This window comes from Cucumis sativus, chromosome 2 (assembly GCF_000004075.3).
Source record: "Cucumis sativus cultivar 9930 chromosome 2, Cucumber_9930_V3, whole genome shotgun sequence".
In the NCBI taxonomy this organism is placed as follows: domain Eukaryota; kingdom Viridiplantae; phylum Streptophyta; class Magnoliopsida; order Cucurbitales; family Cucurbitaceae; genus Cucumis; species Cucumis sativus.
In genome coordinates, this window is record NC_026656.2 from 24513962 (window position 1) to 24540091 (window position 26130).

General features: G+C 35.0%; 3 protein-coding genes across 3 annotated transcripts; 1 reads left to right on the top strand and 2 right to left on the bottom strand.

The window, feature by feature from the left end:
- Positions 1-1664: 1664 nt before the first annotated feature.
- On the bottom strand, positions 1665-11487 carry LOC101220307 (peptidyl-tRNA hydrolase 2, mitochondrial). Its single transcript, XM_004148045.3, has 8 exons — positions 11137-11487; positions 10375-10680; positions 10190-10248; positions 8076-8135; positions 7911-7980; positions 6882-6951; positions 6766-6792; positions 1665-2037 (listed from the first exon to the last, which is right to left on the bottom strand). Exons 2-8 carry the CDS (start codon positions 10582-10584, stop codon positions 1988-1990), a joined length of 546 nt encoding a protein of 181 aa, XP_004148093.1. The 5' UTR covers positions 10585-10680; positions 11137-11487; the 3' UTR covers positions 1665-1987.
- A 2933-nt stretch (positions 11488-14420) lies between these two features.
- Positions 14421-16844, bottom strand: LOC101220067 (binding partner of ACD11 1). The gene is made up of 5 exons (XM_004148044.3): positions 16683-16844; positions 16202-16305; positions 16018-16093; positions 15381-15485; positions 14421-15290 (listed from the first exon to the last, which is right to left on the bottom strand). Exons 1-5 carry the CDS (start codon positions 16686-16688, stop codon positions 14820-14822), a joined length of 762 nt encoding a protein of 253 aa, XP_004148092.1. The 5' UTR covers positions 16689-16844; the 3' UTR covers positions 14421-14819.
- A 2904-nt stretch (positions 16845-19748) lies between these two features.
- Positions 19749-22395, top strand: LOC101219832 (anaphase-promoting complex subunit 13). Its single transcript, XM_004148043.3, has 4 exons — positions 19749-20104; positions 20573-20687; positions 20780-20833; positions 22023-22395. The coding sequence occupies exons 2-4, from the start codon at positions 20612-20614 to the stop codon at positions 22082-22084; spliced, it is 192 nt and encodes a 63-aa protein (XP_004148091.1). The 5' UTR covers positions 19749-20104; positions 20573-20611; the 3' UTR covers positions 22085-22395.
- The last annotated feature ends 3735 nt before the right edge of the window (positions 22396-26130 follow it).

A 26130-nucleotide genomic window follows, 5' to 3' on the forward strand; every position in this document is an offset into this window, starting at 1 on the left:
AAATATTGAGGCAAATAAGAACAAGACGAATCGGATTGAGAACAAAGTCTGTGTTTCAAGGAGAATGTCAGGATAGAAAAGACTGAGACAAAGCAGAACTAAAGTTCACAAGATGAGCAAATTCACGGAGCGAATCTCGGTTGCAAGATCCGAAAGCAAGGTGCCACTATAGCAAAGCATATCTGAGCGAGTGAAGTCGAAGGAGATCGAATTTCAGTTGCATGATTGTGGGGCAAGGTGATGCTGAAGCGGAGTTGATCTGGGCAAGTCTGAATCTGAGAGCAAATTCTCAAAGCTAGTAAATGGAAGTTCAAGAGTCATCAATGTGATCTAGTACAAATCTTAATGGAAAGGGTGATCAGTGGGCAGTCGGACTTGAAGAAGATGGAGGAGTGGCAGCTAGACTAGATCAGGACTTAAGCTCTTATATCATGTGGGAAATATTTTATTTGATTTAATATTCTATGGTTTACGTGGACAAACCTATAGAAGTAAATAAGGCAAATGATGTAATTACTCATAATTTGTATTAATTACATTTATAATCATTTTTAAAATTGTTTTATTTTAGTTTTTCAATAATAAAATGATGTTTCCTACAATTTTAAAGAAACTAAATAAATAGTTTTGTCTACCCTTAGTTGGAAAACAAAGAACTAGTATTGGTCAATGGTCAAACTAAGCCAGGTAGATAATAACTAAAAAGAAAACCTTGGGATAAAATTATATAATATATCATTAGTTGAATTCTTCCGGATCCATTTAGACCAACTTCAAGCTTCTCCTTAATTATTTTTGTAAAATTTTAAAACATTTTAAAGTTAAAGTAACAAGTAATTTCATCTCCTCCTCCATAATCTTCTTTCCTGATCCGACCTTTTTAACTAAATTCACTAAATTCAAGTAAAGTTATACATTCTTTTGATGTGTTTATAAACATTTTTCATCATCTTTATATAATATAACGATATTATAGTTTTAATGCCCCTCAGATTAAAGAAAAAACTTTCTTTCAAGCTTTAATTTTCTATCTTTATACAGTAACATTTTTTTCAATTCAAGGATAGATTGTGTTGTGAAGGGTGAACTAAAAAACGCTACTAATCCATTCTTTTCTTTTCTTCCAGACAATTACTTTTGAAAAAATGATTGAAACAGATAAAAAGTTTTCATAATCGAGTAATGAGAAATGAACAAAGTTTTCTTCCCATTATGCATCAAATTAAAGCTCTCTCGTCTGATTGGGACATTGAGGCCAAGGGTCTTCGGCTCCAGAGAAGGGATTCTTCCAGTAAGATTTGACTTTTAATCTTTCGAGTTGCATATTTTGTGGGCAGAGATTACGTTGATCAAGATATTTGGGTAAAAGTGCAGCAAGAAATCAGCAAGACTCTAGTTTTGGTTCTGATTAGTTTAGAACCTGACGTCCAAAGCAGTCGATCATCTCCCAAACAAAGAAAAATGAAAGCCTTTTGGCGTTTCGTCAAGCTTTTAGGTGAACTCAACTTAAAGGAGATAGGAAAGAAGCTGATTTTGAAGAGCGGTCTTCAAAGCAAGCTCTTTTTCAATAGAAAATATTTTCATTCTTTTCATACACATTCCTTCTGTGAGAAACGAGTTGTGTTGTGAATTCTGACTTTTTGTGTAGTGATTTCATAAGGTCATAAATTAAAAGAAACACATTAATAGAGAACAGTTCGTGAAACAAAATCTTTAAATAGGTTTGAACCTACGCAAACAAGGTAATCCAACTTTCCAACTGTTCAAATCATACTAAATTTCATAATAAATAGGTTAACTTAGATTATCGCTGTTAACATTATCGTTATCAGAAATTGGAAATAGTAGAGTGTCAATAGCTCAGCTCCACATAGATCGGTTTCATACCGTGTAGTTGGTCCAAGCATGGATGGATTTTGCAGAGTAGAGTCTTCTGAGAACTGAAGTCTTCAAGAGATTTAGAGAGATAACAGGCATGAATTAGAAACTACAAAAGTTTCAACCCACCAGTTACATCATCAACCACTTCAACAGGACCTGCAATTTGGGAAGTAAGAAATGTATACTATTATATTCATACGAACCAAATTAGTTCATAATAATTTTATTTTATTTTTTATTTTTCTATTTCCCTTATGAAAACAAGTTTCATGGAGAAAGAATGAAAAAGAATTTGTACAAGGAGATACAAAAGAAACCAGCCCACAAAACCACTCTTTTAAAGGAAGGGGGTTCCAACTAAGAAAAATGTTGTCTATAGGATAGTTATAAAAGTTCTTCAAAACCGAAGTCCAAAGAGACGTACCAAAGACCAAATGCCACCCCCTCCCTCTACTCCTAAACCACCCTAGCATTCCTCTCACCCCAAATATTCCAAATAACCGTGTACACCTCAGCATGCCATAAAAAGCCTCCCTTATCAGTGAAGGGCAGATGGAGAAGGAATTCCTCGATCGTCACTCTAACACACCTCAAGTCGACAAAGCTAACACCCAACACCTGAAGAAAGGAGCACCACATGGCTCTTGCAAATTGGCAATCTCAAGAAAGGTGATTTAGATCTTACTCTGCCATCCAACACAGCATATAACAGAAAGGCCCGACAAGCGAAGTCCTCCTCCTAACAAGAAGCCTATCAACACTGTTAACCCAACCAAGCAAGACTTGCAAGATAAAAAACATAACTTTCTTAGGAACCTTAGTCCACCACACCATATCAAAGACCGACTCCTTAGGAGAGTAGGATCCAACAACAAAAAAACAATGATTTACAGGCAAAACCCCAAATAGAATTAGGATTCCAAACACAAGCATCTTTCCTCCCCTCTCAAACAGTGCACCCCTCGAGTAAGGAAAGAAGAGAGGTCACCTTTGTCATTTCTCTATTGGTCAAGTTACGACGAAACCCAAAAGAGAAAGACACAGAATTCTCAGATCTCACCAAAACATTCAAGATAGAACAGTTTTCGAACGAGGAAAGATATACCGATGTGAAAAAACAGTACAAAGGGAATTCTCACCTACCCATCTCATCCTCCCAGAAAAATGTCCTTACCATCCCCCACAAAACAAGAAACAAACCGATAAAAAGTAGGAAGCTCGAACGAAATATCGTTCCAAGGATTTTGAAGAGTGTCTTTGACGTCTCTCATAGTCCACTCAAAAGGATGGGAACCATGCTTGCTCAAAATGATCTTATGCCAAAGAGAACCACGCTCAAGATGGAAGCGCCAAAGCCACTTTGCCATCATACCTCTGTTACGAATTCTAAGATTACCAATCTCTAATCCCCCTTGACTCACAGAGCGCTGCACCACCTCCCAACTAACCAAATGGGAGTTGTGACCCTCGTCCACCCACTCCCACAGAAAGTCTCTCATGTATTTTTCAATACTCTTACACACATGACACTTGACACCATACTAGAGGCCATAAACAAAGAAAGATAATACACCAGAATTCCACTCAACATCGATTTAATCAAAGTAAGTCTACCAACTTTAGAAAAGGATCCTTTCTTCCATGTCGCCAATCTCTTATGAATTTTCCCACAAACAGGATTCCAAAAAGACACAGCTCTTGTCTTAACCCCCAACGAGAGACCAAGGTAGCAAGAAGGGAAAGAGTCAATCTCAGAATCAAACGCTTCCACCCATCTTAGCAACTTGACCTAATCAGAATTAATACCATAGATAGTGCACTTGTTTCTATTGATTTCCAGGCCCGACATCTCTTCAAAGAATTCGACTATATGATTGAGGGTGTGGAAAGAATTCGACCATATCATCAGCAAACTGAAGGTGTGATAAGGCCACTTCATCTCTACCAATCTTAAAAAGCTCAATAATGTTGCCATCAACACCTTTACTTATCAACCGACTTCCACAACCAGTAAGAACAAAAACAGAGACAAGATCACCATGTCTAAGACCCCTGGAAGCTTGAATCGCCCCTTTTGGTACTCCACTGATGAGAATATAATAAACATTTCTAACACACCCCCACATCCACATTCTCCATTTATTCCCAAAGTCTTTCTTCATCATTACTCTATCCAGAAAGTCCCAAAATTCTGAGTCCACATGGTCGAACGCTTTCTCAAAGTCAAGCTTTAACATAACACCCTCCAAATTCTTTGACCTATACTCCTCAATAGCTTCATTAGCAATAAAGGCTTGGTCTAGAATCTGTCTTCCAGAAAAAAAGGCTCCCTATGTTTCAGAATTTGTCAATGGCAGTGTTGGTGATATATAATTAAATTTGCCTTCAACCACCAGCTTAAGCTTTTGGATGAATTGGTTGTTTAATATGGTATCAGAGCAGGTGGTCCAGGGAGGTCCTGTGTTCAAGCCCCTGCATTGTCGTTTCCTCCCCAATTAAAATCAATTTCCACTTGTTGGGCCTTTCAAATATTTCAAATCCAAAAGTGAGGTAAAATTGATTCCACTTGTTGGGCCTTTCAGATATTTCAAGCCCACAAGTGAGGGGGAGTGTTGGTGATATATAATTAAATTTGCCTTCAACCACCAGCTTAAGCTTTTGGATGAATTGGTTGTTTAATAGGCAGCACTTTCCTTAAACAATTGGCAAAAGCCTTGGCCAAAATCTTATAAATACTAGTAATGAGGTTGATAGGTAGAAACTCCTTTCACCCTATTTGCATTATCCTTTTTAGGAATCAAACAAACAAAGCTTTCGACCACCAATCTGTTCAAGATACCTCTTTCAAAAAATTCCTTAAGAACTCCCTCCAAGTCACCTTTGATGATCCCAATTCTCCGGAAAGAAAGCTATAGAAAACCCCTCAGCACTAGGAGCCTTGTTGCCATCACAACTGAAAAACATTCCTGATCTCTTCAATCGTAAAAGGAGCGACTAACTCCTCATCCTCCCTAGGGAAAATAGGGCTCCAGTCAATACCAAATGGCTTCTCCAACACCGCAGGGCTATAGAGGTTATAGAAAAACTTCCCGCACAATTTCCTCCCTATCTCTAGTACAGACCCCATTTTCCAAACACAAAAGATCTATATGATCCACTTGGACCTCACATATATATTTTGGCAGCCCACTTTTAATGTTATTTCCTTTGCACAGCACAGAGTTCTTAAGCTGGCACAAAGAAATATTGTCCTCTTCATCCCGGCCCAACCTCATTTCCACCGGCCCATCACACATCACACCCTTCCCACCTTCCAGCATATTCCATAGGCTTAACCTTACAATTCTCAAGCCCACTGTGGGCTTTTTTCTCCCCCGGCTCATCACACTTCGTGGAATACAAACAGTTCCCGTGACTTCCCTTATCCTTCCTCTTCTAACCCAAAGACAGACTAAAAGACCAATCGACTGCTAGTTTTGTATCTCACCAGAAAGGAAAATTCTTGGTGGTTAACAATGCACCCCATCTGAATATAACCATCTTCTTTGCCATTTTCCCTAAAACTCACTTCCTTAAGCCAGTTGCACGCCAGCAAATACACTTCCTTATTGGCAAGGCCACCACACTAGGATGCAAGGGAATCAAGAACTCCTTAGTTCTCAAGAAAGGAGGGACGTCCAGCGCCATGACCCACCCTCCCCTGAATACCTACTTTCTCTTCTCTTCAATCACACGAAAATTCCACTGTCGAAACGTAAAATCTTGGCTTTGAAACAACGTCCCAATCCATATCAGTTCCTTCACCTCTGAACCTGAGTTGCAAAACCCCACTGCCAAATTTGCCCAAAAGATCTTGAAGCCACAACAAATATATGGGGCATTTCAAAAAGTTGCTTCAAGACTCCCCAATTCTGTCAAGGCCTTGAATTTCTTGATAGTAATCATAGTCTGGCATTCAAATGCAAAGTCCATCTTATCTCTTTCCCCTGTTACCACTTTGACCTCTTGCGCATCTCTCTGCAAGTTTTGTGTATGGTTGCCCTCCATTCATTTTGTTGATCTACACATTGGCAACTGGCACCTGGGAGCCATCTTTTTCTTTCCAAGATGAGTCCTTTGATTTTTGGATTTCATTACTAGACTTCTGAGAACCTATATTTGAGCCTGAAAGATACACCGAGATTTCTGTGCTAATGAGTACTAATCACTACCTCTACTTCCTTCCAGGATGAATATCCTTATTTTCCTTCCTTTAAAAGATTCAAGGGATAGAATAGCAAATCTTCCTATACTGTTCTCCAGCATCTGAAAAAAGAGAATGGCAAAGACCAAACTTCTTCTTTGCTAAAAACCAGTGGACCAACTGGCATCCACGGCTGCCTTCAAATAGCCCCTTACCCAAGCTGCAGTTCCCCGATCCGACTCCAGCTTACCAAATTTTCTCCATTCCTTTCCTCAATATAAATCTTCCTATCAATCCCTACAAACTCCTTTCTACCTATCGTGAATTTTTCCATCTCAAAACAATCACATTTTGAGAGAAAAGTTTGTATAACTTATCTTTCAACTAGTTTGTAATAATTTTATTTAGCACCACACCATATGAAATTGATACATAGATCCACCAGTTGAGCTAGCTAACCAAAAATCGAGTCGAACAAAAGAGTGAAAAATGTAGGAAATTTGCCAAGTTAGTAGAACAGAGATAGAAACCCATGGCAAGGTCTTAAAAGTAGTCGAAGTCAACATTTTATCTCAAAATACGTTTGAGTGAGCATTCTTCCCATTTGAGGAATTTTGCTACAAAAGGAATGCTTAAATTAAATGCCCATGGCAGCAATGAACTCTTTAATTTTTAAAAGTTGCACGGAAAAATCTACTTACCAAGAATTGCCATCACCGTTCTCGAATCTGAAAAAACAATAAAGTGAAAATCAGTGAAATTGATAAAGTTTCTATGAATAAATCGATCTACTTAAGTGAATTTCATATAAGCTTACTGGGTGCAATCTGAGTTCTTCCGGCATCAATAGTAATATGAGTTGGTAGCTTCAATGATTTTGCCCTCTCCTGATGTACAATAAAGTTCAGAAAGAATGAAAGAAATTACTCAAAGGCCTCAAAGAATAGATGAGACAGAAAAGAGCAAGTTGCAAATTATCCAAAATCAACTGGGAAGAAAAGGAATAAAGATTATTTAAGAAGACCATCACCAATTGTATAATATGCTCTACGAAATTTTCTGGCACTGTGGTAAAGTTGGTAAGAGAAATAAGATTACTGAAACGAAAAGAGGCTGCACCATATTAACAATAATGAAGGGTGTTATACCAGGGTGCTGCTAAAAGGAACAGATGTCTTGATTAATAGTTCGGCTGTTTTGAAGAACAATAGTCAACTAGTTCAGTCAAATAAAACAAATAGTCGGTTGGGAGAAAAAATTGGTTTCAGCAAGAAATAACCTAGATCAGCTTCTTTGGGAATGTACATTTGCAAGATCTGTCAATGGCGGTTTCTTGCAAGAATTTGGTTTTTTGACTGCTTGTTACAGGGATGTTCAGTTGATGATTGGGGAGTTCCTCCTCCATCCGCCTTTCAAAGAGAAAGGTTGATTTCTTGGTCTATGGGGGGAGAGGAACAATAAAGCATTCAATGGTGTGGAGAGGCACCCTCGCAAGATTTGGTCTTTGATGAAGTTTAATGCTTTTTTCTTTCGGCTTCGGTTTTGAAAGCTTTTTGTAATTATTTCCTAGGCAATATCTTAACTAGTTGGAAACCCTTCCTTCAGTTGAAGCTTTTTGTAGACTTGGTTTTTTTGTGCACTTGTATTCTTTCATTTTATTTCTCAACAAAGGAAAAGAAAAAAGGGCAGGTCAATTGCTTAAAGATATATTCAAACATACAACAGAATAGGAAACTAGCAAACATCAACTAAATGCAGATGCGATATTATTTTGACATACACAAAAAAAATAGCTAGATAGCATAAAGTCAGAGTGGAGAAAAAAATATCAGAGTGGAATTGTTACTTGCAAAACTAGCATGTCTTCCTCACTTTCTATCTTCAGAACCACCTTGGGTTGCGCACACATCTCCCACCTACATGTAAATAAAATCAAACAACTGTACATAGAACGAAGTATACAAAATATCCCCAATATTAATATAGGGAGGACATTTTTGTTGATACATACCTGTTCAAGGCTTTTGGTGCACGATAATGGAGCTTCTTATAGAGACCCAAAGTTGCATGACTAATAAAAGCAAGTAAAGTAGATTAAGAACGATTCCAAATCCAATTTACAATAGTGGGAAACTGGGAATTCTATGCAAAGGTTTTAGAAATTTGGATCACTAGAATCAATTCTCAGAATTTAACTATTAAACAAGTAATAAGGCGGTACCTAAAATTATATGAAATTTCGGTCTCTCAAGTAGTAGTAACATAAAATATTTGTGTAGGATCGGTAATTCTTTCAGTTACTATCAGCCACAAAGTTAGCTGATAATTGCAATAATGTAATATGGGTTTTCTCAGACGGAACAAATGTTTGGTTTTGACTCATAGCATGAGCCAAACTATGTAATATTAAAAACTATATTTCCGAGCATTACTAGAATATGGATTTTGTATTCTTCAAAAGTTTCATGTTGCTGATCCCGATAAGAACTTTTATACGTTTTTTTTTTTTTTTTTTCTATCATACAACCAAGTAATTTACTTTATTAGGGCCGTCCTGTAGTCCAGTTGGAATGAGAGGAATCATCATATTTTTGCCAACAAGGATAGGGATTTCAATAGTCTTTCTTATTTGCCCCTTACTTTGTCATATTGTTTGAATGTAGTTTTGAAGGAACAAGCAATCCTAAGCTTACACTACTTATGCATGGCCAACAGTTATGCACATAATATTGAGTTTCATGAAAATCCACCATGACGATTGAAAGGTATTTGTAGACCTTAATGCTGGAGTTCAACATCTGTTAAATAAGGAGATGATCATGGACTTATAAAGGAGGACAACTATCACTAATAGAATGAGGATTTTTTAGGTGAAACCAAAAACAAAGTCAGAGAATATACGTCCAAGGTGAACAACATCATAACATGGTGGAGAGATTTGGAGGTTGGTTGTCCCTAACACTTAATATGAAAGGATAGGAAACAATAAAAACAAAAAGGCCATAGATTGTATGCCTAATTTTCACCTAAAATTTTTTGAACTGTCAGTTTCTGTCATAAACAGAGGATTACATGATAATGAACAAGAAATATATCTGAGAATATAGTACCCTTCATCTGAACATTTAACTATAATTTACATATTAAAAGAAAAAGAAAAAAACTTAATACTATATTCCTTATGACTTCTATCTATTATTTAACTATCACCAACAAAGCAAAGAATCCAGACAATAAATCTCCAAAACAGATAACGAGAAAGCAGTTGAGAGATCCACCAAACCTGAACACCTAGATAATGAAGAATGAGAGAATCTTCCTTATAAAATAAACTAATCTTTTTATATATATATCCATTAGTGTCCAAACCAGCTTACGAACACCTCGAACTAATCTCACAGGACAACCCATCTAACCCTACAACATTTGAGTGTCAAGGAAACTCATGAAAATTAATTCTTAAGTAAGTGGCCACTATTAGATTGAACCCACTATTAGGTGGCCACCTAGATAATGCACTCTCTTCTTCACCTTTCTCATTTTCTGACCTACACTGCTTTAAAAATTACTTCCCATACTTTATCCAAAAACTTTCTATCACTTTTCTAGTCTCATTTGCAATATAAATGCAAGATTTTGTCCGAGTTTGCTGATCTTCTGAAATTATATTTACAGGGATTTTCCTAATTCTTTCCATTAGCTCTTTTGCTGCAGTTTTGTAGATTGTATTCATCAACAACTTTCTTAATTTTGACAGTGCAATATTTCAAAAGAATAGTAGCACTATTATCTTCCAAAATTCTGCATTGTGATAACTTTTACTTGAACCCTATCATCATCCTAAATGTCTCATGTTATTATAGTCGTTCATAAACTTTTGTTAAATTTATTATGGTCATTGTGAGTATTCTACTATATCAGGTGAGCAGTGGATTGTTAACCTAAACTTCTAAGCACTCCATATGTCCAATTCTTGGGAGGACAAGGACGACGATGCTAACGAAAACAACTCCAGCTTTCACACTACACGAGCAGCAATAAAATTTAAATTTTCTTTCATTGTTAGCAATTAGCATTTAAAATAGCAAGTAATGAAAGAGCAACAAAAAGGTGTTAATAAAATACCTGCATTGGGCTGCGATTTTTCCTTTTCCCATTTTCAAATCATTTCTCACAACTAAAACCTGTAGAGACACGGTTAAAAGTTGATACTATTTGTTAGAAAAAAAGATCATTAAAGTTATTGAGAATGATTTTCTAATAGATAGCACGATAGAAACAGAGATAGACAGAGACACTCAGAAGCATACCATCTTGAAGTCATCCAGAATGTCAGCCAAATTTTCGACCTCCAGTGGCTCTTTAGTCTTATCCTTCTTCTTCCCATTTCTGCTTGATTCATTGCTTTTGGCTAATTTAGCTTTGACAAAGACCCGAGGAGGATACTTTGAACCAATATAGTATCCCAAAACAAGGCAGCCGGCCCCAACTACAATGGCACTCAACCATGCCAGATCCATCCAATTATAGTCTATAAAATGCACTTCTCCACTACTGAAGTCCAGCAAGAATAATCCTGGACCAGATACCAAATTCTAATTCTAGCAATAGAACTCCTACATAGAACATGAAAAGCTCAAAATTAAAACTCGCAAACAGTAAATACAAAGAGAAAAGACCAATTGAAAGAAACAAAGATAAAGATAAAAATGAATGAAATAGCAGCTATTTACTCAAATTCAGGATTATGAAAAACACAAAAAAAAAAAAAAAAAAAAAAAACTATTTCTTATGCTTTTCAGAAAACGCTAAAAACGTTTTGAATTGCATTTACCACCGTTTGGAACTACGATTTTAAATCAGAATGAACTTCAAATCATTTATGGGGATTTGAATGAATAGAAACATAGAAGTTAGTAATCAAAATGATTTGAAATCTTGTTTTGATCCAAACATTGTCCGACTAAAATATGTCGGAATAATAGAAATTGCAATGATTCCAAAATTTGGTCGAAACAGAGAACAGCTAAAGAAAGAGAATGGAAAATAGAACTTTGATGGGGACGATAGACCTCGAGATAGTAGCATTTCGGCGTGAGATCGCAGTAGAGAGTGAGAGAAGAGAAGGGGAGAGAAACTGAGTGCAGGGGCGTGCTGAGAATCGGCAATGGCAACGGTGAAGATGAATAGAGAATAAAGAAATCAAAGAAAGAGAGAAATAGGCGTGGGTGTGGCTGCCGCAGGGAGTGAGGGAGAGAAGCGTTGGGTTTATGGGGTGGGTGGCGATCTGCGGCTGCGACACAGATGGGAGATGAAGGAAAAAGAGGAGATGGGGGTGGAGAAATCTCTTTCTTTTTTTGGATCAATCTTTCTTTTCAAATTTTAAAAAACTCTTTCAAGTGTGCAAGTGAGGTTTTTTTTGCTACTTTTATTGAAAATTTTAAAATAATGGAAGATATCAAATGACCAAAATATCCTTGTTATTCAAAACGTTACATCTTCTCCGAAAACACTAAACTCCAAACATTTAGTTTCGTGTGGAGCAATCGAAGACCATGTCAAGTATAAAATATAAGTGAACAATTGGGCAACTTCACATGTTTATGAAAACTGTCTTTTGGCACTTCTTGGACATGATGTTGGTATTCTACTTTATCAAACTTGCGATAATGGGTCAGGGGAGGAGGCAATTGCTACGTCTCAGGTCTAGGATTCATACCAAGAAGTTACTCAACTTAGAATTGATCCAAGCTAAGGACGCTGAACTTTGGAGTTCCTATGATTGAATAACTAAAAAGGAAAGTGCACTTTGTTGGTATAGATAGTAACTTTTAATTTTTTAAGTCTTTCTTAACCTTACTTTTATGTCCTCGAGATCTATCTCATTTAGATGTGATACCGGTTCATTCATGTCCCCCTCCTAAACTTGGGACGTTTCAACAACACATGGATTGGACGATGTTGGACCTGATTAACGACTGAGAGGACTTCCTCAGTTACGCCTGAAGTGAGTTGGTATGAACCAAGACCTTCGCTAGGTTGAAATGGGCACTTCATAGAAAGAGGCCTTGCACAAGAAGAAACCTGCAAATAACATGTCCCCAGAGTCGTATAGCCTCTACGAATTTCCCTTCACCTTTTAGGTTTGTGATTATATGCTCACTGTGTTTTATTGATTTCATTAAGTATATGCTTGTGTTAACAGTATCATTGTATTTGTAGGTCTGGGCCTATAAGACAACGTTGTCCATCTGTGAGTAGGTTGCCCATAGGGAGTCATCATCTGCGATACCACGGATCATGTGATGGAGTTAACAAACTCACCTAGGTTGAAGGTAATAATTGAGTCCCATATTTTTGAGTTGCAAATGGTACATTACAATTCATTTTCTTCTTCCAAATTCACTATAGTATTCTAAGGTTTTGTCTCTTAATTAGCACCAGTTATGTTCAAATTTCAAGCCTGGATTCATTAGTTTTATAAAATCTGTGAAGGTTAGGTTGTGATTGGAGTTAGAATTGAGAAGTCATCGAAGGTGTGACATTATTATTGAAAAGGAGAAAAGACAAGCTAAGGTGGTTAAGATGTTTTTAATGTTAGGTTGACAAAAGGAAAATTTTGGCTAACTCCACGTGTTGCTGAAAAGAGCATGGTATTGAAAAACGAAAGGTTAGACGCAACGGAATTAACACAAATTCTTTTTTCTAAATTCTAAAGTATAAATAGACCTTACATAAATAATTAGATTACGAATAAACATACATCTTGCTCATACTTTCCAAAACGTTTTTTACTTTTTAGGTAGGAAGTCATGATTTGGAAGCCTGATTCGCCACCGTCTGTCTGCTGGTGGATTTTGTCTTTTCTATCGTAGGTGTCTTTTTGTTTGAAGCTAGGTACATTTGGTCTTTATTTGTGTCAGACTTAAGTTGGAATCGGTTGGAGTTGGAGTCCGTCTCCATGTATATATAAGTTTTGTAAATGTATGTATAAAACTTATGTCAAAGTTTGTTAAATAAGTGAGTTGCATTGCAATTTTGTTTATTAGTTGTGTAATTGGATTCCGCTAGCATTTTATTTAAAGGTTAGGTGTTAAGAGTCAACTGGTGTCGTTTAGAGGGGGAGCGACATTGATTGATTTCATGTCGTCTTAAAGATCGAGAATAGGTGATCCGAGAGAGGTGTGACAGTTGGAATGGTTTGAATGTCATCGTTCTTCATCCTCTACTACCATCCACTTTTAATTGAAAGAAACTTGGTGTAGTGGACATCTCATGTTATCCTATTGAGCAACTAAGAGCTAACCCCAAGGTATAGATTATTACTTTCATCTCTCTAGGTATTGAACTTACACGATACGAAGAAACACTTTTAGAGCTAATAATTAATTGTATAACAACATTTTAAATGAATTGCAGATGTAGCGAAATTTGTTAGTGATAAACTCCATTATTAATAGACTCCTATTAGGGACGAAATCTTTATTACCAATAGACTTCTATTAGTAGTATGACCTATATAATCTAAATTATGTTATATATACAAATTCTTTTGCAAAGTGCGATATCTATTAATACTTTGAATTTGAGTGCAATATTTGCAATTGCTCCTAATGGTCACACCAGAACGGAAGGTTTAAATAAATGTATTAATAGGCTTAAAATGTTGGAAAAACCTCTAGTTTCACACCATGAACAAACAAAATATTAATAATAATAATAATCGAAAACTCAAAACAAAAAAAAAAATGTTGAAATGATTTGAACGTATACATGGCTTTAGCATGAGCTCTCACTAATCACTTAGATATTTGACCATGAGACCTCACTAATCGCTTAAATATTTGAGGTTTGACGCAACACACTCTTGAAATCTAAAAGTTGCATCATCTCTATAAATTATTTATTGTTTACGATTTTAATAAATTATTTATTATTTACAATTTTGATTTGAGAGTTTAGATGAATTTACTGTATAAATTGCACTTATGAGTGATGTATTTGTATTCTTTATATTCTCTCCGTACATAGATTGCACTTACATATTTATATTCTCTCTTTGTCTAATTCCCATGAATGTAATGCAACTAACATACATGTTAACCAAACAAAACAAATCTTAATGTCCATTATTCATTGTTTAATTTTTTTTTTTTTTTTTAACTTTGATTGTCGAGTTCTTAACAAAACAAAAACAATACAGGAATTGGAGAAAAACCATGACCTAGATTAAAGAAATCCACTCGTACGTGAATTTTTTTTGACAAACTCTTTGAGAGTGGTTGGAGTCCATCACAAAAGAAATCTAATGAGGGACATAAAGTTGCAATTAATAATAATTAGAAAAAACAAACAATTTTTCTAGAAAAACGATATACTGATTTAATAGTTCAATTACATAGATCTAAACAAATTGATTACACCTCGCAAATAGAAATGGTTGTAGAAAAATATACCAACACACCAAAATGCACAAGTAGAAGCCAAGTATCTAAACAAGGAAAGCCGGGTATCACATAGCATATATATATATTCATATACATATATGAATATATATATATATATGCTATTCTTACAATCGATGTAATTTAGCGTATATGTATGTATACTCCTAATACTAAAACTAAATAAAAAGCATTCAAAATATATCAAACTGAGATCAAAATTAGGAAGCTAAGAGAATTGGTCCTCACATTGTTTTGGCCAAATATATAAGATTTTGATATATTGGAGCGCAGCAATTCTTAGGATGACTTTAAGAAGAATTTCCCACATGTTTCCCTTGATCCTCCTCAGCTAAAACCTTCTCCTTCGTTTTCTGGCTAACATCTACAGCAGCTTTTGCAACTCGTTGAAATGTCTGGCTAACCCAGGAAGCCCCGGTTAAGACGTAGCGGTTAGTCATTATAGCTGATCCAGCGTTGCTCACAGCTGCCTTAGTCTTCTCAGACACTTGAAACTTCTCATCCATTTCCCTCACTTTCTCATTCACCACGGTAGTGCCAACACTAATTTTCTCACTAAGGCCGATTTTTTGGTCCAGAGAAGCAACTTTGGATGAGGCTGTTGAAGTCAATTGGTGCCTTTCGTCAAAAGACTTCGCCTTATTAAGGGCATCTTTGCCCAAAGTGAAGCCTTTGGCTAGCATGCTGCTGACAACATCCTCTGCCTTTTGCATTGCAGATCCAGCAGTAGAATTAGTAGTAGAGGTTGTGTTGTCTAAAGCCTGGTGAAACATGTTTATTCATTCATGTTATGAATCACATTATGAACAAGATTGAAAATATATTGTCGAGGGTAAGATTGAAGAAAATACAGGAGTAGACACGGGTACAGCTACAGGGGCACTGGCATCAACTGCAGGAAGGTTGTAATCTGGAGCCGAAGAAATGCTTACTGGCTGATCGACAATTGTAGCTCCCTTAGAGATGCAAAACCGTTTAATTAGGCAAGATAACAAATGAAACAAGAAGAAGCCTATAACATAAATTTCTTAGCTCTCCGGTTTGAAGAAGAGACTAATGTAAATATTGGAGTAGAAAAAGGAAAATCGATATGAATGGAAGATGCCTCTTTCACATGTGGTAGCAAAGAAATTATTTAACATGAGGGACAGAAAAAGAAGTTTTCCATTGTTCAGATGTTTGAGAATGAAACTGAAAGAATAATATCTATGAATCAAGAGTTATACATAAATGTATGAAAAACTTATTAAATCTCACCTTTCTCTGAAGAATAAAACTGTGTTCTATTTAATTTTCAAAACGTAACATCCCCGTATAACCACTTTTCATAACAAAATAAATTTACTACTGTTCAGGAATCAATTTCTAATGAAAGTTTAAATATAAGCACATTAGAATGGAAAATAATCAAATAAAATCATTCAGAAGATCTGGAGATCAAGAAGGATAATCAAAATAGAAGAAGAAAAGATAGAGAATTGTATCAACCGAGAGTAGAATCGACGTCTCTGCCCCTTTTGAATCCTTGAAGGTAACAAATGCAAGTTGAGATCGCTCATTGTCACTATAAGAACACAGCATAAAATAAATGAAAATGCCCAAAAAAAAATTAAAAAAAAAAAAAAAAAAAAAACTCATCGACATTAAAAAAAACAGCCAAAATCATACTTACTTTCTCATTTCGACAAATTCAATTTCACCGGAAAAGGAAAAGAAGTCTCTCAAATCTTTCTCTGTCGCGCTTAAGGAGACATTGGTAACTCTCACCGTCCTCGTCTGTAACCACCATAAACAACAAAAAAGAAGAAAAAAAAAAAACAAACAAACTTTAACAATTCAACAAAAAAAAAAACCAAAATCAAAGCCGAATTTCAACAGTTTTCGTTTCGGTGTATCATAACTTCCTCCTTCATCGTTCGAAATTTTACTTCCAGTCTTTTGCCATTAAGACACCGAAAAAACGCAATTTCCATCTCCTCAATACAGCTCATAAGAAATTACGGGAAAGAAGAGTGAAAATTGGCGATTGATTCTTAAATCATAATTGATATTGATAACAAGTAGAACTAAGGCATCAGATCAATAAAATCGCAAGAAATTAAACAGATTGAGAAGACAATGAACAGAAAAGAAACAAAAAATTGAACACGTACCGCCATGATTCTTCTGTTTGATTCACCTGAGAGATTTGCCAATTCAAATTCTTAGAGAGAGAGAGAGAAAGAGGAGAAAAGAAGAAGGAAGAATGCCCTGAGAGTTGTGTTGTGGCTTGGCGGTTGTTTAGGTTCGTAGTAATACATATGGCAAAATAAAATAAAAAACTGACTCATTCCATTTCTTTATTTCTTTCCTTTTTCTTTTGATATTTCGGATCAACTTAGACTTATCTTAAATAATCTCACTAAACAACACTATAATATTTAATGATAAAAAAAATTAATTTATAAGTGAGTGACTTAAATTAAAATTTAATTTGTTAGTAAGTGATTTTTTTTCATTTTAAAATTTAAAGTTTGGAATATGGGTAGGATTATGTTATGTTGAACTATGCTATGGTATTGAGTTTTAGTCAATAAAATCACTCAAATATTATATTATACTAAATGAAAAATGTTATATTTTTTTTAATTTTTTTTATATTTGTATTGTTGCTTAAGCTGAGAGGACAATCAGACCATAACCTACCACATCTGTGTCCGAATTGAACCTCAACACACATTCTCGTAAACATATATTCAACGTTAAAAATTATTTGTTATTATGCTTTGTTAATTCTCGTTACAAAGCATAAACAAATGGAGAATTGTTTTTCTCTTGAACTTAAATGGATATTCATCATCATTTGGTGGACTTAATGGTATTCCGTGGAAGAAAAGCTTGTTTTTCTGTGTGATCATCCATTGCTATTTCTGCATGCATAATGTTTTTGTTAAATGATCGACGTACCAATCTTGTTCCATTACACAATCTATTGGATGGATCCAAATTTCTCAAAAAATATATATTATAAGCATTTCATATCCTTTGAAAGAAAACTGAAATATGGTGTAGTACCTTACTAATTAGACGTTTCCTTTATCTCATAGTATTGCATCCAAACATTGCCTTTGCCATTCACAAATTAAGTCAGTTTGTTTCTAAACTCTATCAATCTCACCTCAACGCTGCTTATTCTCAGCTTTTGTATTTTTAAGGAACTCATGGCCAATGCGTTTCCCTTCAAGGTACAAGTTCTTTTCAATTCCACGTGAATAGGGATCTTGTTTAGATACAAGAAAATATACCACATGCTTTGGCATTTTTCTAGAGGATTCTACGTGATATCGTGGAAATCCAAGAAACAAAAAACAATATCTCGATCTTTTGTTGAAGTCGAATATAGAACCGTTGTAGCTACCACAAGTGAGCTCGTTTGACACACACAGCTCATTCTTGATTTACACATCTCCAACTTTGCTTTAGCTTTGATATTTTGTGAGAACACTTCAACCATCCATATTGCAAACAATCCAGTTTTTTATGAGCGTACTAAACACATTGAATTGGATTGTCATTTTATTCATGATCATATTCTCAAAAGCAATGTAAAACCGATGCCCATCCATATGCATATGCAACTAGCTATTTTATTTACAAAACCGTTGCCTCTGTCCCCTTCAGAAGTGTTATTGTCCAAGATGGAAATTATCATTTTTCTTAGCCCCATCTTGAGGGGGAGTATCAAAGTTGTTATGAATAACTAGTTTTTGTTATTCTTCTGCTAGTTAAAATAATTATAAATATGATATTTTATCTTTGCTTTTTACCTTCCTGTGATTGGTTATAAATAACCCACTACTACTAGAAAATTGGGATTAAGGATGCTAAATATGTGTCATAAACAGTTTCGTGACACATATTGTGCGTCTTTGAAACCCAGGTAAAGATAGGACATTCAGTGACGCAACAAAATAAGTATAGTTATTATTGCAAACCCTAACATTCATCAATTTTCACAATTAACTAAGTTAATAGAAATAAACTGGCATTGTTGAGGTCCGAATTGGTTAATTATTATAACATTTCCCTTAATGACGACATGTTTTTTGTGTCATTGATTGACTTTTAATAACATTTTATTACTGTCTACATATAAACTCTCATAACACTCTTGTTGTGTAATTACATAATTTTACATTTCCTGATGTAAAAAGAATATAATTAATATTGTCATGAGACACGTTTTTCTGTCATTTCTCATACAATTCAAAGATTCGAGTACCAATATATTTGTAAACTGAACTCATCAAGTTCCCATTGAAATAGGATCCACACAAGGAAAAGCACTTGCCATTCGTTGGTTATTAGGGGCATCCCGAAAACGTCCCGGTCGAAATATGGCTTTCAAATTCAGTTCCGAATTAGTGGATGCTGCCAAAGGGAGTGGCGATGCCATACGTAAAAAGGAAGAGACTCATAGAATCTATATATTGATAATAAAAAATTATATTACATATAAAGTGAAAACTAAAGCATTGCAATGAAATACATTACACATATCCTTAACAATAAGAATATAAAAACTAACCTATCTATTGCAACATGTTTCTATGGTCTACAGATTCTTTGGAAACATGCAAAATCACAGTGAATGAATGGTAAGTACATGCCCATATGAAGATTTCTTGGGAGGCAATTTTTTTACCTATACAAAGTGTTGTAACTTTACCCAAATTAACAATCACATGATTTATATATATAATGTTATAACAAGCACACAAAAAGCTTATGAACACATAAAACTCAACGGAAATCATAATAAAAGTAAGCGAAGTTTATTTAGCTTTCTTCTCCTTTAACAAAAACCACCAAATCAATTGAAAATAATTTGAAAATGAAAGAAAGAAAAGGCCACCAAAACGGAAATATGTGTTGTATCACAATCATGTAAATTATTGCCTCTTTATCATTATTATTTTCTCAGAAGAGTTCGTGAGAGAATAAAACTTCATTTGATTTACTACAGAACATCATCCAAATTTCAACAACCAGTTAACACAAATGATAAATTGAAACTAGTTTCATGACAATTCACCTTTGACATATATATGCAGAACTTTAATCTATGCATCATAAACTGAAAAATTACCTATTTGAATGAATGACGAGAATAACAATTAACAACGATACTTGTATAGTTTGTAGAAGAAATTACATAACCTTTTCTTTCAGTTCCTTTGCCACTCCATATTTTCGGTCTCCTCTGCTTTACTCACTCACTCAAACTCTCAGCATTTCAAACAAGAACTTGGGCTTTAAAAGCCCAAAGTTGGCCTACTTTAGAAATGGATGGTACTGCGTGTGCCTAAGGCAGAAGACACCGTCCCCCGTCCTCAACTTCCCGCCTCAATTGAACCTTCATCCGTCTTTGTCGTCCCTTCACGCAAGATTTCCACGCTGCCATTCCTCTTCATCAGTCACCCACTACTCGCTCACGACTCATCGACATTCCAGATCGCTCAGGCCACTGGTTGGTGATTTGTCTCAGATCCGGCTGCATTCGGTCTCCGCCCTTCGATCCTTGACTCCAACGTTGGTAAGCATCGCTTTCCCCTCATATTTAATTTGTTTCATGACCTTCGTAACCCAACATGAGACACTTCCTCTAGATTTCCCCCATTTCGTTCTTCAAAACTGAAGAAATATTTGAATACCCATAATCTTGAAATCACAAAACTTCACAAATAAATGGTAATAATAGAAGCTGGAAGGTTGTCTGCTCCTTCAATCTTCCTTGCTTGCCAATTCACTATCTTCTCCTCAACTTCATTATATCAAACGTTCCCTTTCAACAAAATTAAACTATTAGAAGATTAAGCATGCGGAGGATTCTCCAGCTGAACATAAATTTCCACCCTCCATTCTACTTCCAAATTTTCATAATACGCTCCGTCTTGTTCCAATTTGGACGTATTTGGAAAATTATTTTTGGAATTGATCGACATTTAGTAAATTTTTGGAGCTTTTGTTAATAACTTATGAACTTATCTATCTGGAATTTCAGATATTGGGTTTTAGAATCTACCTTAATAAGAAAACACCAATGGCAGAACTTAGTCTGGGTATATTGATAGACATTCTAGATGAGGAATGGATGAGAGACACACTCCCTCATGATGGTAATTCTCAATCTTCATTTCTCTACAATCAAGAAATTAATTGTAACAAGCTATATGGCTTATTTAATCTAGTTTTTCTATCATTATCGTAGATCTTTTACTCCCTCCCGTGCTGGTTGTTCGGGCTGATGACACCGAGGACTCAAGTATGTCTCTAACTTCTAACTCAATGTTCGGTTAATAACACATGGAAAGATTATTCCTTTAATTTTGGTAACACATTCTAACCTGAAGCATGTTTTTGCACTTGATATTAAATTTGGTACATGGGAGTTCCTAAGTCAAGAATCAATGAGTCTGCAATGCTTTCATAGTGTTTTCGTAACTTCTGAAAATGGAAAGCAGGATGCTACAAATCTTGTTTTCTATTTCTTTTTATATTCGCGAGTTTCTAGGCCAATTTACGCCTATCGGCTATCGCAACAAATCTCACTTGTAGGATATAAAATCCTATGTAGGCTACAATCCATTTCTCTTAACCCTTTATCAAACTCAATACCCTTTATTACCATCGGCTCAACCCATGAAGATGCTTCAAAGTTAAATGTAATACTTGAGAGCGAAATGGTTGCAAAAAGTTTGTATCCTAGATTTTTCGAAGGCTCATTAAGCTAGCACTAAGAGACAACAAAAGCTTTTAATTTAATGATTTTACAACCGAAAAATTTATGTCCTAGATTTTGAAGGTATCTCCCAACATCAAAAGTGCTTACTACCACCCCTACAATCCCAATGCCCTTCAAGGTCTTAAATTCTTGTTTTACACCTGAAGGCTCAAGCTCAAGACAGCCGTTCATTCCCCTCATTATCACCTTTTGAGTTTTGGCCTCTGAATATATTTTCTTCTACTTTTTGTCTTGTGGCTTAATGGTTATCGTGCAGTTGTGAAAATTGTGAATAGGAAGTAATAAACCGATCTTTAATCACTCTGTTAGAAGCACTAAAGAGCTTAGGATGGTTATTTTTGTCTCTACTTCTTACCGTCTCTAGTCTAAGTTTTTGTTGTAACTGTAATTATTGCTAAGTATTGCTTGTGTCAAGTGAGAAACCTTCACTGTAATTCTAAGCTTGTCTAGGTACGTCTCTTAAAAATGAAAATATCCTTTTGGACTTCCTAATTCACCACTTTCCTGATACCTCTTTGTTTTATTTCTTCTTCTTTCTGTCATCTATGATGTTGACACCATAAAGTGCATCTTTCACTTAAAAAACACCATTCAATACTGATAATATGAAAATCAATTAGTTTTTTCTCTCTATTTTTGGCTTGCCAATTGTAGCAATTTGCAGGAGAATTCATTTTTTGATCCCCTTTTTCTCTTAACTTCTTTGCAGATCAGGAGACTCAGCCAGTTGATACTGATACTTGGCATGATCTTGCCTTAGGTAACCAATGAACCGCCTTCTCCTAACTAAGGGTTGTCTGTTTTCAAGAAACTTGCTTCGAGTTATAAATTTTATTATCAAATTCTCTTGCGGTATTTGTATCGTAGATTGTCATATTTCACTAAAATCCATGTTGTAGAGTTAGGTAGAAAGTGTTTGTTTGTGGTAAAAGAAATTATGTACATGTTGGTGGCAGTCAGTTAAGACTATTGATGGATTTGCTGTTCTCTTTTGTAATTTGTTGTGTGAAGACAGATTGAAATGTTATTTCTTATTATGAGATCTTTGTTCAATTCCACTTGGAAAAAACTTTAGAGTTGCTTCTAAACTTAATGGTTTTAAAAGGAGTACTACCATCAGATTGTTTTGGTCCTTCGGTAAAGAAGATTTTAATTATTCCTCCATGTCTTAAGAGTTTGTTTCAGCATTCATTTTCTAAGAACATGTTTTATTTTATTTTACTTTTCAAATCAAGAGAACTTATGTTAAATGCTCAACTTACTTTTGAAATGTTTGTTTTAGTTCCTTGTGTTCATTTATTTCATTAATTTTCAAAATGTTAAGGAGTTCATGGATTAATAATGTGGCTTCTTAGTTAGCTTTGCGCCAAACTGATAGACAATTGGTAAAAAAATTATGAAAACACAAATAACTTTAATACATATGAAAATCAGTAAGTAGAACAATTTCCCATGATATTTTGTATAATTTAGCCTATGTAGAATCAATTTAAATTAATTAGTTTAGGGTTTTTAACATTACGAGCTTTTTGTATAGGTTACGAGTTACCCATCACAAACGCCCATCAGGGTTACGATATAAATATTATGTGCAACACATGAGTTGCAAAAATGTAAATTTTTATAAACCGAGGGAACCAATTAAGCATTGAAAAACTAGCGGAATCGATTTCATCATCAATTCAACTGAACGACAAGCAGTTTCCTACAAGTGAGAGCCCATTTTTTCCAACGTCATTTGGAATCTTTTTTAATAATATAATTTTAAAAATAATGTAAAAAATAGGGTAGACGATTCACAATGCTGAAGTCATGTATAGGGTACACGACTTTGGCCACACTATGGCAGTAAATGCTTCCGTTGATTGTTCATCTGTCCAGCATGCAAGGAGTCGTGTACGGTACACGACTTCGTCACTTTAAATTAGCCCTAGCCGCCGAGCATTCTGCCTTCCATCTTCAATTTCATTTAGCCTTCCATTTTCTATTTCCATATTTAATCTCCCTTCCATCTGAATCCGCCTTCCACCATCTTCCTTATGCCTTCCATCTTCATTCGTCCTCCCTTGCAGAAAATCCATCTGCTGTCCATAAGGTATATTTATTTTCACTTCCCGCCCCCTATCCCATTTACCATCCCTATGAATTTTCCCACAAGGAATGGGGCAGGGATTCCATGAGGATTGGTTCCCTGCTAGAAAATATTTTCCACTTTTGTTTTAAATTTTTTTGATTTGTTTTTTGTTTTTCATAAATAAATATAAATAACTAAGAAAAGTAAAATTTTGCGTAAGTGTTAAAGAGAATACATTTTGACTGAAACTAGGCGATAAGAGTTGGTATTTGAGTAGTTCGCGAGAAAGAGTTATGTGATAGGATGTTTGGCATCTTAGTACAACTAGGCGATTAAAGTCTTCACGAGTTGGAACTAGACGTTGAAGAAATGAAACTTCTGAAAATTTTCATAAGTTTACTTAATGGGTCACGTGTGAAGGTTTTAAGCTAAGCAGGATTAAGTGAAACCTTAAACTTACACAAGTACCATAGAGTAGGAGCTGGCAAAATGATAAGAGTTTAAAGGTGACTAATCCATTTTAGGATTAGTATAAATAGGGGGATGAAGTCAGATTGTCAAGTATTGTTACTTTGAAAAATTGAAGAGAAAAGCGAAGTGTTGAAGTGTTGCTGAAGTGACTACACGAGAAGGAGAAGAAGAGGGGCATTTAGAGTATGTGTTTCTAAGTTGTGTGAGTGTTTTTCCTCAAAGTATTTTATATGTTTGAAAGGTTTTCTTTAAAGTCTTTATTGATTTGAAACGACAATTTCAATATGAATGTTTCCAAAGAGATTCATATGAAAAGCTTATGCTATGTTTCAAAGTATATTTTATGTTATACTAATGATTTGTGAAATAATGTTTAAACCATTAGTCTTCATCCTATCATTGAGCTAACTGTTATGTGCACATAAAGAGTAAACACATTATGTATAAAAGACTTGCATGGTGGAATGAGGCTAGACAATGCTTAAAAATGTGTATTGCACTTCGACCTAAGTAACAGAGAATGAATCAGAATATTCTCGAATGTTATTGAAGAGAAGGTCATCATAGTAGTCTAAACGGTAGATGATGAGTCTTAGCGTGGAGAATGATTCAGCTTCTTGGCGAAAGAAATGCTAATAGACTAGTGTGTGTTTATGTGAAGTTATATGTTTATGCAATATAATTTATTTACGTGAAAAGATGTGTTTAAGCAATTTAATGTGAACAAAAGATGTTACCAAAGGTATTTCATGAAAAGGTTTTTCTAAAAGATCTCACCGAGTCTTTTGACTAACGTTTTTAAGTTTTATCTACCAGGTTTCAGGCGTTAAGGCCAAGTAAAGAAATGATGAGAAGCTTGATAAGCGAGAAGGGTTGTCGAGGCGTTTAGTTTAAGCTTAAGTGTTGCTTTTGTATTTTTGTTAAGAGTTATAATATAAGCGGATTGTATAACACATGTTTCAAGTAATAAAAGTTTTAAGTTTCGGTTACTTATATAGTATTAAGTTTGTTTATCGCCTAAAGTATGTTTTCTAAGTTAAGTTTAAGAAGCCAGGTGGTTAAGCAAAACTGAAAGACCTCAAACTTAGTAATTTTGGCGTTTAATGCGTCAAAAGTACTCAAAGTCATGTCGCGTCTCGCATGGTAACTTAAGACGCATGCAGGACGGGGTCTGACAAGTTGCCTAAGACATACTTTCTTCAATACACTGCACATTTATACATTTTCAATTTTTCATTCATTCACTATTAATTTGTCAAAGTGTTATAAGTAGTTTAGGCTTGTGATAAGTTATTGGTAAGAAGTCTAACCTATAAGGTTCATTGCATTGGTTGAGCTTCACACATCGCTTGGCCAATGTCTATTGCCAGCTACTTAAGAGAGTAAGTAGCAAGGATATAATCAACGCACGTAAAGAGGAGTTTGGACAAACTCCACCTTGCAACTAAACCTCCATCACTTGTGTTTCGAAAGGAGAACAAGTGTGTTGTCTTGGTGCTGGGAGGTTGTCACCCTTGAAAGAGAGGTAACATAAGTCTTAAAAGCAACAACTTTTAGATAGCAATCACTTAATAAATCTTTATCATTTGCATCCCGAGAGGTGAGCAAGTGTGGTGTTTAAGACACTAAGAGGTGCTCGCCTTAATTAGAAGCTAGTTAATTGATCTCTATTGCATCACGACTTATCGTGTAATTTTAATCACTTACAATGCGGAGACCTTCCTTCACAATTCCTCAACACAAGTTAGTTCATTCTCCAATTTCCTCATCATGCTTACCACTTTTTACATAATCTCTAGTGTAGATACTAGATTTAGCTTAAACACACATTTACTTTATACCGTGTAGTTATTTTATACCGCCTAAATGAAGAAGTAGGCTTTATAACTAAGATTTGATATCAACTTTTAGATGCATCGAGAAAAACAGTTTTACGAGTTTTAGAAAAATGTGTTATTTTTATAACAAAAAAAAAATGTACTACTTGTTGTAACTCTTTGATCCACTCCTTGCCATTCATCCGAAGTTTTTAAAGTTTTTTTGTTTTTCAAATTTCACACTTCTATCCTCATTTCTCGTTCTTATGAGTTTCTTGTATATGGACAAAGTTGATGTCTATTTGGTCCCCTGATTTAAAATTGATGTCTATTTGGTCCATAAGGTTTCAAAACATATACCTTAGTTTGGAGGTTTACAAAATGATTTTAAATATGGTTATGATAATTACTCCAAAAATCTAATTAGTTAGTTAGAAAATGTATTAAAATTTTAA